Source organism: Heloderma suspectum, chromosome 6, assembly GCF_057233095.1.
Source record: "Heloderma suspectum isolate Gila_16-S chromosome 6, 16-S_ref, whole genome shotgun sequence".
NCBI classification, from domain to species: domain Eukaryota; kingdom Metazoa; phylum Chordata; class Lepidosauria; order Squamata; family Helodermatidae; genus Heloderma; species Heloderma suspectum.
The window spans coordinates 77,542,102-77,555,080 of NC_139463.1; the positions used below are offsets into that span (position 1 = coordinate 77,542,102).

Genomic DNA, 12,979 nt, shown 5'->3' on the forward strand with positions numbered 1-12,979 from the left:
AAATACTAGAACCCAGGGACATCCTATGAAGCTGATTGGTGGGAGATTCAGGACAGATAAAAGGAAGGACTTCTTCACACAGCGCAGAGTTAAACTATGGAATTCGCTACCACAGGGAGTAGTGAAGGTCACTTATTTGAATGGCTTTAAAAGAGGGTTAGACAAATTCCTGGAGGAGAAGGCTATCAATGGATACTAGCCTTGATGGCTATGTGCTGTCTCTAGTACCAGAGGCAGTGAGCCTATGTTCACCAGTTGCTGGGGAACGTGGGTGGGAGGGTGCTATTGCGCTCATGCTGTGCTTGTGGTTCCTGGTCGACAGCTGTGTGAACAGAATGCTGGACTAGATGGACCCTTGGTCTGATCCAGCATGGCTCTTCTTATGTTCTTAACCTTGATTAAGGTCTACCCTCTTATTCCCCACCTCTGCAGATTATGAAGGGAGCTCCAAAGGCAAGACCTGTGTCTTCCCCTTCATCTACAGGAGCCAAATATTCTACACCTGTACTAACGAGAATGAGGAGAATGGGAGATTTTGGTGTGCCACGACAGCAAACTATGACAGGGACAAGGAGTGGAGCTACTGCGCTGACACAAGTAAGCTGGGACTGCTGCACTGGTAACCAGCATCCAGAGGTTGTAAACTGGAGATTGATTCTAGATTTGGGTTAGGAAATCTGGCACCTACCAGATGTTTTGGACTACATTTCCCATAATTCCCAACCATTGGCCATGCTGACTGGGGCTGATGAGAGTTGTAGTTAGGTATGGGTGAAAGAGCAGTGTTTGTGATTGCTAGTATTCTCTGGAAAACACACACATCAAAAACGAAAAAATCAGAAAGTGCCATGGAGTATGGACTGTAGTAATAATTTATTGTGCAGATCTCTAAAATACTGGTGGCGTCTCAGGATTCTCTGAGCATTGTCTTGCTGCTCGTCTTACTCCCGATTCTCTCCCCTGTTTGTGATCACTGCTCACTTTGCGCAAATGGGAGATTTGCACAAATTGAGCAATGATTAAATGGGAATTTGTGCAAATCTCCTGAAATTCGTGCAAATATCCTCCATAGACAGTCTGCTGAGGAAATTTGAGCAAATTGAACTGGGAATGGGGAAAGAGAAGAATGTGAGCAAATATTGGACAATTTGTCAGTATTTGGGGCAGACACATGCTTGAGTTTGCATTCAGAGCTTTGAACGGGGCACGCTCACACATTTTGTGAGCAAAACAGAAATACTCATTCATCCCTAGCTGTAGTCCAAACATCTGGAGGGCACCAGGTTGCCTGTCCCTATCATAGAGAAATCTGAGTTAGAGAGCCTTGTCGCTACACTAGCTGGTGCAAACATCAATGAGGAAGGGGATCTCTGTAGCGCAGAAGAGGGAGTGTGCCACAGGATTAAACTATATTTTTCTACTCAGAATAGAAGAAAAATGAGCTGAGAAATGGCTGGAAGGCCAGCCTTGACCAAACATACAATCCTGGTGAGTGTATGCGTGACTCATTGAGAACATAGGAGGACTGGTAAAATGTCGACAATGCAGAAGAGGTCGAAGGAAAAGGATTGTTCCACTTACCAGATTTTAATATGGGTCATTAATTACTTAGTAAATAGAAAGAAGAAACTCTGCTGTGGCTATTACACTTTTCATGAAAAATATACTTTCAAGTTGGCTAAAACCCACAAACCTGGAACTGAAAATTTCCTCTGTTGGCAAACACTATTATGACATCAGTGGTCTGTATATCCAGCTACTGTTACAGAGGCTACAGCTATTGAGTGGGGCTTTCCTTCACTTTTTTGAAAGGTCTGCTGTCAACTGGCAGCCTTCAAAATCTTCTCAGCCTTTCAAAGTGAGGAAGTTTCCATCTTTAGGAAGAAGAAGAGAGGGTATTTGATCATCCAGATACTGAGCTGAACTCCCATTGTACCCTTCCTTCCTTCCTTCCTTCCTTCCTTCCTTCCCTCCCTCCCTCCCTCCCTCCCTCTATTATCTTCTAGTTTTATTGGGTTTTTGCAATGTTACAAACACAGTTAACAAATTTCCCATTCTCACCCTCCCAGCTTTCATTTTCCCCTTTTCCCTTGGTCTTTATTACACCTCAGTTGTTTGAGATTTCACATAACTGTTGACATCCTAGACCAGGTCTGGACAGTGTGTGGCCTGTGGACTGCATGCACCCCCTGGTCTTCTTTGCATGCTCCTCCACTGTCAAATATGCCTCAGAAAATTTGGTGGTACAGCAGCCCAAAAGGCTTGATTTCTCCCTAGCAAAACAGAAGAAAACAGACCTCTCTTTTTAGATTGATGCACAGCCGAATTTCAGTGGCAAATGTGGTGAGGCAGCATGAGGGGCAGGGGGCAGGGTTTGGTCCTTCGTGGCTTCCAGGGGGGTGAAAATGCCCCCTGGACTTCTAGAAGTTGCCCACTCCTGACCGAGACCCTACAGTCACACTCACACACACATACTGATGAATGTGACACCATAAATAGAACAAAGAAAAATGACTATGCATTGTTGTTGCCTTGCCAGGCTTTAAGGAAATACAGGTCAGAAAAACTACAGCCTTCAGTTGACTGGGGAATAAACATAAAACCTTAAGAATAGCCCTGTTCAATCAGACCAGAACCTGTCTAGTTCACCAGCCTGTTTGCAAGATGCCTGTGGGAAACGTACCAGCAGGATACAAGGGCAATAGCTCCCTCTTGTGGTTGTTTCTCAGAAACTGGTACTCCATGGCAGGTTGCCTCTGATACTGGAGGTAGCATAATGTCTTCATGTCTAGAAGTGCTTGACATCTTTATTCCTTAATAATGTGTCTAATCCCCTTTTAAAACCATCCACATTGGTGGCTGTCACCACATCTTGTGGTAGTGAGTTCTATAAATTATGCACTATATGGAGAAGTGCTCTCATTTTTCTGGGCAAAATCTCCCAAGATTCAATGTAATTAGATGACTCAAGGTTGTTGTATTATTAGAGAGTGAGAAAAAACATCTCTTTCTCCACACCATGCATAATTTTATAAATCTCTATCCTGTCTAGCTTTATGCACTTTTCCTAGGGGTGTACGAAAGTCACTTACCTTTTCGAAGGGTGACATTTGTGGTGGAGGGGAGGCGCTCCGTCCCTCCCCCTGAAATTCTGGCCGGGGGGGAGGCGGTCCATCCCTCCCCCCCAAAATTCTGGCAGGGGGGGAGGCACTCCATCCCTCCCCCCCGAATCCTGGCTGGTCGGCTCTGCAAATGGTGGCGGCCGTAGCTGCCGCCGTTTGCGTCCCTGCAGTCAGCCGTGATAGGCTACGTAAATGTTTACGTAGCCTATCATGGCTGATTTAAAAGAAAAAAAAACGCGCGTATGGAAATGGCGGTGGCCATGGGCGCCGCCATTTGCGTACGCGCATTTTTTTTCCCTTTTAAATCAGCCGTGATAGGCTACGTAAACATTTACGGTGTTTTTTAAAAATCTAGCCATGATAGGCTATGTAAATCTTTATGTAGCCTATCATGTTTTTTTTTTTTTTAAACTGGAAATGGTGGCGGTGGCAGTCGGTCGGAAGACCGGCTGCCGCCACCGCTGAACTGCTGCCGAACCGCCACCAGAACTGCTGCCGCCAGGAAGATCCACCCAAGGTAAGTCCCATCCCGGGGGGGTGGCAGGGGGGTGACAGACCGTTCTGCCACCGATTTCGGGGGGCCGAATGCTCTGGCATTCGGCCTCCCCGAGATTCGTGGCGGAATTCTATGACATCCGTACTTTTCACCTTCTAAATTAAAAAAAGCCTCAAATGTTGTAACCTTTCCTCATTAAGGAGTTCCTTCAGCCCACTAGTCATTTTGGTTGCCCTTTTCTGCACCTTTTCCAGCTCTACAAGGTTCTTCTTAGAGGGCAGGGAGAAACTATCCTTTCCTCTTAGAGACCCTAGGAATGGATTGATTCCTGAGAGCGTGGTGGAAGTTTGAAGCTCCTTCGACTTTTGGTCAGTCCAGGGGTGGGGATAGGGATGTACGAATTGTGCTCATACCATCCTGCTTGACGTCCGCAGTTCGTGTCCTCTGTCCCATTCCGCTGTCCGCAAACCCCCAAAATCCTCTGTTGTTTTTTTCTGCCTTGGACGTTCTGTAAATAAATCCGGTGGAGAAAAGCCTTTCAGAGGCCACAGTCGAGGGAGGGCAAGATAGATGCCAAATGGAGACTTTGGTCAGATTTGGCCAAATGCCACGTTTTGTCTCCCAGTATAGGAGAGGATCACTCTCTGGGCTGCTCTGCGTTCCTGAGAAACTCTCTGTGGCATAAGCTTCCAGTTCCTGGATAGCCACATCATAAGCTGATCCTTTCCTGGCTGCTTTGGCACATTTCCCCTGCCCGCTCCCGCTTACACCGAGCTCCACTGCCATTGAGGAGTACAGGTAGAACTTTCCACAAGATGCCCCTGTATCTGTATGTCGTGGTGGTGCAGCTGCTGTGGCGTCATCATCGCCCCTCCTGCTGGTGATGGTGCTACTGCTGCAGATATTATCTTCAGGGGAGGTAGTAGTACTACTAGCCTCACTCTTCCCCAGCTCCTTCTCATCCACAACATCTCTCTGGCAGCACTCCATGACTTTCCCTGTCAAATACCTTTTATACTTCGGAAGTCAGGGTTCTGGTTTGGCAGCACCTCCCTTGTTGTGCTATCCCAGAACCGTGGTTCAAGAAATGTGGCAGCAACATATTTCATGTCCCCCCGTCATCGGAGTGATGTGTTTGTTGGTGCCCAGCTCCTGCAGAAGGAATTCAGCAAGCCTAACTGCAGGACTGGGGACTTGACTGCCTACAGCACTGGTGTGCTCACAAAGCTCATCATGGTGTTTTCTCAGCACCCCCTCTATAATCTTCAGCACAGCTAGAACTTGGCCCAGTGTAGCATAGTCTGCACTCAGTAGCATTGTGCATTCATCAAATATGTTTAAAATGTCCACCAGGTCTTGCATCCAGAGCCACTGATGTGGTGTGACAAAAAATTTGGAGTGGTGTTGTTTCTCAGTAATGAAGTCATTTTTAACTGCTCTCTGCTCACAGAGTCTCTGAAGCATATGCAATGTGCTGTTCCAGCGTGTGCACACATCCAAAATGAATTTGCGTTCTGGAAGGCCACGGCTACGTTGGATGGTGCAGATTGCCTCCATTGCTGAGCATGACTGCCTGAAGTGGGTGCAAATGGATCGGGCCACCTTAAGTAGCTTGCCTATTTTAGGAGATGCGTTGCTCAATCCAGAACGCACCACAAGGTTCAAACAGTGCACAATGCATTGAACGTGGTTTAGCCATGCGATATGGGCTGCTTTTAGGTAGTTGGAGGCATTGCTACACAGCCCACTGTTAGATTTAAGGGGGCCAACCAGGACTGAACAACACCACTGATGCTACTGCTGATGTTTTCTGCTGTGTGTCCCTGAGAGCATTGTGAGGGCCAATGTCACTGTTCTACGAGTCAGTCGGCTGCTCGCACTGACAGATACCCATTGCGTGGTGACACACAGATAAGACTTTGTTTGATTACTTGTCCATGTGTCACTTGTTAATGTACACTTCCTCCAACTGCACATTTCAAATCCTGTTGGAGTACCCTTCTGATTTCAGAAGCCAGGGCTGGAATGGCAACACCACTAATGTAGTGACAAGAGGGGACATCCCACCGAGGGCATAATCTCTTCATGAAGTGCAGGAAGACCTCGTCTTCCACCAGGGAGAAGGGAAGCATACATTGAGCAATGAGCTCTGTCAGGTCGTGATTCAACCTTTGTGCCTGGATGCTGTCAGAGGGGAATTTCTGTGTCAGCGTGAGGCATTTCTCCATTGATGCCTGCCTCTTAGCTAAGTTGCCTTCTGTGCCCTTCTCACCCGGACCACTTTGCATGAGGTCTTTGGAAGATGAGGCAAAGAAGGCAGTAATGTTCTTTTTGGATGGTTGTGGCAGGGACTTGCTGTTGCTATCTTTGGGCACAAGAAGTGCATGATGCACCTCCATGTGTCGCCTCATGGCAGACATGCCCACTCGCCCACAGCCCCCTTCTTTTCCTAGCCGCACACGGCTTCTACAAATATCTCAAAGCATGACATAGCGGTCATTCTCTGCATATTTGAAGAAGCGCCACACATAGGAACTCACCCTGCTACCACCATTTCTTCTTTGAAAGTCCTCCGGCCTTTTTTTCCAAATTACGTGAGCCGCTGCCCATGAGATGATTATCAGCAGGCAGCTGTGAACCCCACTTCCGCTCTCTGATGCAGGGAGGACAGTTGTGGGCGTCTCTGTAAGGATTCAAAATAGACAGAAGCGGAGTTTCATGAGAAATGCTCCTTTTACACATGAGTAACAGCCAAGAGAATAAAACTGTGTACTTGTAGAAATCTATGAAACATAGCTTGGAATTGCAATCAATCAACATTACACAAGGTGCAGATGTAAGCTACTCCTGCACTAGCTAGCAGTGAGAAAACAACCCATGACACAAGGAGCAAAAAAAATGTACTGTACAGACTTCAAAACTCCACGAGAGTTATCTAAACGTGTCCTTACTGGTAAAAGTCTGAAAAGCATGCGGGAGGAGATATCTGGCTCCCTTGCAAGGTCCACTCCTTTGCATCAGCTCTATTATACCCCTGTGTGAGACTCAGCACCTACAGGGCTGGCCAAAGCGTTTTGCTTCCTGAGGCAAAGGATAAAATGGCACCCCTCCACCCTACATAGAGCGATAGCTGAATCTTACTTGAACAGTGACAATGGGAGAGCTTCTTCCATCACACCAGAGGACAACAAGCTGGCTGAGGAGGTACAAGGCAGTCTGAGGAGCACCCACAGTTCTGTGCCCCAACACCTCGCTGCTGCCTAATGATAGGGCTGGTCCTGAGCACATACTTGGCAAATCCCACTGCCTTTTTCCGGAGTGCATTTGTGGTCTCCCAGGAGCAGTGCTTGATTAGTCAGGCCCTATTTCAAAAACCATCCTCAGAAATGTAATTGATTAATCAATTCACATTGCAGCTCTAGTTAAAAGAGATCAAGGCCAAACAAGACAGCAAACGATGATGAATGGCTTTGGAAACAAAGCAAGAACAAAACACAAGTGTTTTCCCACCGAAAAGGTGTATCGTTTGAGAAATTATTGCAGTTCTTTTAAAGAGTTGGGGTTTTCTTTAGTACTGGAGTACCATATAACATTTTAATGACATGGGATATGTTCACAGCAATGAATATGAATGAATGTCAAACAGTCATGTATGTTTTGTGGTGTTGAAGAAGAAGATCCCTTCCCCAAATGGTTCCCTCCAAAGGTTTTGGACTTCAACTCTCATCAGCTCCAGCCGGCATGACCAATGGTAAAAAATGCTGGGAGTTGTAGCCCAAAACATCTGGAAGGCTGCAAGTTGCAGAAGGCTAATGTAGGGACTATTCAAATATTCGAAGATATATATTTGTATCCAGATATTTACAAGCACCTGTGATGACAGAGTCTTACCAGATTCATCCTTTGGAATGACGTAGACTTCTTGACTTTCATTCCGCCGCTGTAGAGTCTCCTTGGGAACATTTTCATCTGCTTTGGAGACACTGCCCTTCTGCTCACCATCCATGAACTTTCTTCCTCTTCCTCTGGGGTTGTGGCCGGCTGTGCCTGTGACACTTTCTGTGGCGGTAATTGGTGGCGTGCGCTGCTTACGGGTGCGGGGTGGACTGGGGCTGGTGCTGCTGTCGCTGCTGGTCATACCTTGGGCTTCCTCCTCTTCCATCTCATTCTTAAAATACCGTTGAAATGCAACCTCAGCGGTGTATGTTCTCGCTGGGCGTCCACGCTTCTTTTGAGCACTGGATTGGCTACGGGTTCCGCTTTTCTCCTGGTGGGGTGGGGGGGTGGCCTGGAGGGATCTCGCTCACCTGACCTCACCTGACCTCACCTGACCTCACCTGACCTGACCTTCACAGACAATTAAAAAAAAGATGAGGCTACAGGCATTTCGTGACTCAGGCAGGCTACGTGCACTTCGTGACCCCGTCCATCCCAGTGAAAGAAAGCCGCGTCATCGCAGGAAACTGCGTATTTATTAAATAGTTTCATAAAATCCCTTTCGCCGTCTATGTCTATTTGTTCCATCCCGATTTGCGAAGTTTCCTTTGTAAATACTTTCGTAAATTTTTTTTTACGAAAAAAAAGGATTGCTACAGTGCTGATTCTTTTCCCCCCTGTTGAGTATGCAACTGAGGAACTGATGAGACTGACAGTGAATGACGAGTTTTAGGAAGGATCCCTATCTGATGAATTTCGGCAGGGGAAAAGAACAAAAGATCCATCCACGTTTTCCCAAGGGTAATATTCTTGGGTTGCAACTGCATGATACCAAGCATTTTGCCTCCAGTTGCAGCTGCTGTTGATGTCTTGAAGGAGAACAGAGCAGGGAAAATAAAGGGCTGGAGGTCTTCTCTGTGTACCCGGACTCTTGACACTATTAAGGAAGTATTGTTGTCATAATTGTTGCTCATCTCTCAGTCTTTCTCACCCTTTCCCTGCATCCCTTCCAGGGCTAGATTCTAAACCAAAGGGGCCATGCGTCTTCCCATTCACCTACAAAGGCCAGTCTTACTCATCTTGTACAACGGAGGGGGCATCCAATGGGAAGCTGTGGTGCTCTCTCACCAGCAACTATGATGTGGATCCCAAATGGACATATTGTGATCACTCAGGTGAGGAAAAACTGCAGAGAGGATGGGAAGGAAAAGCCTATTGCTGTTCTAAGGTGTGCGTGACCAGCCAGATGGGCAATTAATAAATTTAATAATAATAATAATAATAATAATAATAATAGATTAGAATATGTGTTTTGTCAAGAAAGACAGATTATTATGAAAATTCTCCAAGTAAATCCTTAGGACCAGATACTTCTCAAGCTGATCGCCCAGTTTGCTGTATGTCCTCCTTTTATGATTGGGTTCCTTTCTGCTCTCTCCTTTTTCTGTATTTTTTCTAAAGGCTGTTTTCTTTGGCTGCATTGTCCTGATCCCCCCAGTTTTTCCTCACAATCACTCCCCACTCCCCAGCATATTTTCTCCCAGATGCGCAAATTTCCCAGTATCAAAATCTGGCTAGGAAATAGAGGACATATTGTTGGAAGAGCAGCAAGTGGGAGGAGGGGTTGGCATTTCCTGCTCATGCACCCCTTTGCACTTTAAATCTGTATCCCCCCCATGATCACCAGTGCCAGAATGCAGACACTGCACATCTGTTTTCTTATATTGGCATGATATCCATGTATGAAAAAATGCTGTGTGGGGAGGGCCAGTAGGCAAGTATTATAAATAAACAGGCCCTGTGACATTTTACTTTGGTTGATCATATTATTCTTCCAGAGAAGTAGATGTTGTTAGAAACTCCATCGGAAGTACAGTTGGAAGCTTTCAGCTAAGAATGAATGAATGAAGTTTCCATATGTGGACCCTCCCTTTTAAGATGCTAATGGTGTGTTCTTGGCAGGGATGGATCAGTCAATTTCAGTTTCACATTTTCCAACCATAAATTCATTTTGTTCTCTTCCCACATCACTTAGTGATTGTTTTTTGAAATCTGTAAGAAAATATATACTTCTTTCTTTGCAAGCAGTTTCCCCTAATATAACCTTTCTTGTATTATTTATTTATTGCATTTATATCCTGCTTTTTTTCCTCTTGCAAGGAACCCAAGAAGGCTTACATTATCCTCCTCCTCTCCATTTTACACTCACAACAAGCCTGTGAGGTAGGCTGGGCTGAGAGTCCGTGACGGGCCAAAAGACACCCAATGAGCTTCCATGGCTGAGTGGAGACTAGAACCCAGATCTCCCAGTCCAACACTCTCATCACTACATCACACTGGCTCTCTTTTGTATGTTGGTTCCACTAATATTTTTGTGTACACTTTCCCCGATGTACACATTTTTGTACACTATTCTTTTGATGGGACAGCCACATTGCAAAATTCAGAAAAGTGCAAATATTGATGCATAGCTACATGTTGGTTCAGGAAGTGCAAATTAGGTAAGTTCACATTGACATGCAAACCAATTCCCACCCCCCATCCCTATTTGTTGGTTTTCAACAAAAAAGTAACATCAAACAGAACAGAGTAGACATGTATGTCAACTGCACCTCAAACTCTTAGCTATCGCAACACCCAGAAGTTACATGCAACTGACTAGTAATGAAATCCTATGCATATCTACTCAGAGGTAAATCCTGTGGAGGTCAGAAGGGCTTACTCCCAGGCAAGTGACTATAGGATTCTCTTGGTTAAGTCTCTTATGCAATGAGGCATTAACTCCTTCCAGAACATCAGGTGAGATTTCTGGGCGTACCAGGATTTGACACTCTTTCTTCATGTTCATAATAAAGGGAAACCAAACATCAGGGGACTGGTCATATTTTGATACACCTCTCAGAATTCTCTTCTGGTGAATCAGACACTCAGATAATGTGAATTGTCTGACCCTTGTGGAGCATTCTTGTCTTTATGTCTTCTGCACTGCCCTGGAATCCATTTGGATGAAGCGTGGCTGAGACATTATACAGATAAAAAAATCCTGCATCACAGGTCTGACCCCACAGGATTGTTCCACCTACTAATGTGAATTTGATGGCACTCCTCTCTTACTACTCAAGCCTGCTTCTTACCTTCTAGATGAGACTGTTTGGCCCTTTTGTCTTTGGAGTCCTTTGGGTCACTGGTTGCGGTTTCACTGTACAGGTTCCTTGCCTTTCAAAGAAGGTCTTGTGACTCTTCTGTGTTCCTCTCTTTCCAGGTGGCTAAAACTAATCCAAGCAATGGATGTGAGCCATTCAAATGATGGCAATTTTCCAAAGGAAGGAAGCCAATCTCCTGCTTCTATCCTGCTTCTATCAGTGTCATAATCAGAAATAAAGACTTTCTACTATATGTTCATTTGCTTTCTCTTGCTTGGGATTCCATGGAGGCATGGCCCTCTGTGGCTGCTACAATGTAGCTGTGGCCTTGAAGTGTGAGGGCTTAGACTAACCAGTGTCCTTAATCCTGCCCCATTTTTCCTATCTACATTGCTACAGATATGTCTGTCCAGTGACCAAGATATATGTGCTTCTCACAGCTTTCCACATTGCTATCAACCCTAGAATCCCTCTTTCTCTCCTCCAATTCAGTAATGACCCAACAATGCATTTAAGTTCATATACAAAAAGACACAGATGTGCTTTACAACAATATAAATTCCAATCCCTGTGACTGTTTTCCACAAAATGCTCCGAAGTATGTAAAAATACTAAATGTCTGTTTCTGCTTCATTGACTATGCTAAAGCCTTTGATTGTGTGGATCACAACAAACTGTGACAAATCCTTAAAGAGATGGGAGTACCAGACCACCTTACCTGTCTCCTGAGAAACCTGTACAAGGGTCAAGAAGCAACAGTAAGAACCGGACATGGAACAACCAATTGGTTCAAAATTGGGAAAGGAGTATGACAAGGCTGTATATTGTCGCCCTGCTTATTTAATTTATATGCAGAGTACATCATGAGAAACACCACGTTGGATGAATCACAGGTCGGAATTAAGATTAAGATTAAGAGAATTATCAAAAACCTCAGATACGCAGACGATACCACCCTAATGGCAGAAAGCGAAGAGGATCGAAAGAGCCTCTTGTTGAGGGTGAAGGTGGAGAGTGCAAAAGCTGGTTTGAAAGTCAACATTAAAAAAACTAAGATCATGGCATCTGGCCCCATCACTTCCTGGCATATAGAAGGGGAAGAAATGGAAGCAGTGACAGATTTTATTTTCTTGGGCTCCAAGATCACCGCAGATGGTGACTGTAGCAATGAAATTAAAAGACGCTTGCTCCTTGGGAGGAAAGCTATGGCAAACCTGGACAGCATAGTAAGAAGCAGAGACATCACCTTGCTGACAAAGGTTCCTATAATCAAAGCTATGGTTTTCCGTAGGGATGTCGGAGAATTTCTCCACGAACCTCCAGGAGGCTGAATGCCAACGCATTCGGCCCCCCGAAATTGGTGGAGAAATGGTCCACCCCCCGCCCCCCCTGGGATGGGACTTACGTTTGTCGAATGTCCCTGGCACTGGCGGCTCCCGGTGGCGATGGCGGCCGGTCTTCCAACCGGCTGCCACCACCGCCATTTCCAAGGTGAAAAAAACAAACAAACAACAAACGTGATAGGCTACATAAAGATTTACGTAGCCTATCATGGCTAGATTTTCAAAAAACACTGTGATAGGCTACGTAAATCCTTACGTAGCCTATCACGGCTGACTTTGGGGGGGGGAAGTGCATATGCAAATGGCGGCGCCCATGGGTGCAGCCATTTGCGTTCCTTATTTGGGCACGTGTAGTCTAGGTAAACATTTATGTAGACTATGGCGAAAATAAGGGCAACGCAAATAGCGTTGCCCTTATTTTCACCGTAGTCTACTTAAATGTTTACGTAGACTATACGTGCCCAAATAAGGAATGCAAATGGCGGCGCCCATGGGCGCCGCCATTTGCATACGCGCTTCCCCCCCCCAGACAGCCGTGATAGGCTATGTAAAGATTTACGTAGCCTATCACGGCTGTCTGCAGGGACGCAAACGGCGGCGGTTATGGCTGCCGCCATTTGCGTCCCGGCAGGAGATGAGGTTCACAGCCGGAGGTACGGGGCACCTCCCCCCCAGCCAGAATTTCGGCTGGAGGGATTGGGTGCCTCCCCCCGCACCCAGAATTTCAGGGGGAGGAACGGAGCACCTCCCCCCCACCATGAATCAAGCTGCGGGATCAGGTAGGGGACTTTCGTCCATCCCTAGTTTTCCCAGTAGTAATGTATGGCTGTGAGAGCTGGACTATAAGGAAGGCTGAGAGCCGAATAATTGATGCTTTCGAACTGTGGTGCTGGAGAAGACTCTTAAAGTCCCCTTGACTGCAAGGAGGTCAAATCAGTC

At 46.0% G+C, this 12,979-nt stretch overlaps 1 protein-coding gene across 1 annotated transcript in view; it reads left to right on the forward strand.

Moving 5' to 3' along the window:
* Positions 1-11,758, forward strand: part of LOC146341280 (epididymal sperm-binding protein 1-like) — a 28,550-nt gene extending 16,792 nt beyond the window's left edge. Inside the window, exons 6-8 of the mRNA XM_084805097.1 lie at positions 433-597; positions 8,568-8,729; positions 10,817-11,758. Of these exons, the coding sequence (XP_084661223.1) occupies positions 433-597; positions 8,568-8,729; positions 10,817-10,824 (335 nt within the window). The 3' untranslated portion in view covers positions 10,825-11,758. The remainder of the gene's footprint in view (positions 1-432; positions 598-8,567; positions 8,730-10,816) is intronic.
* Positions 11,759-12,979: the final 1,221 nt, after the last annotated feature.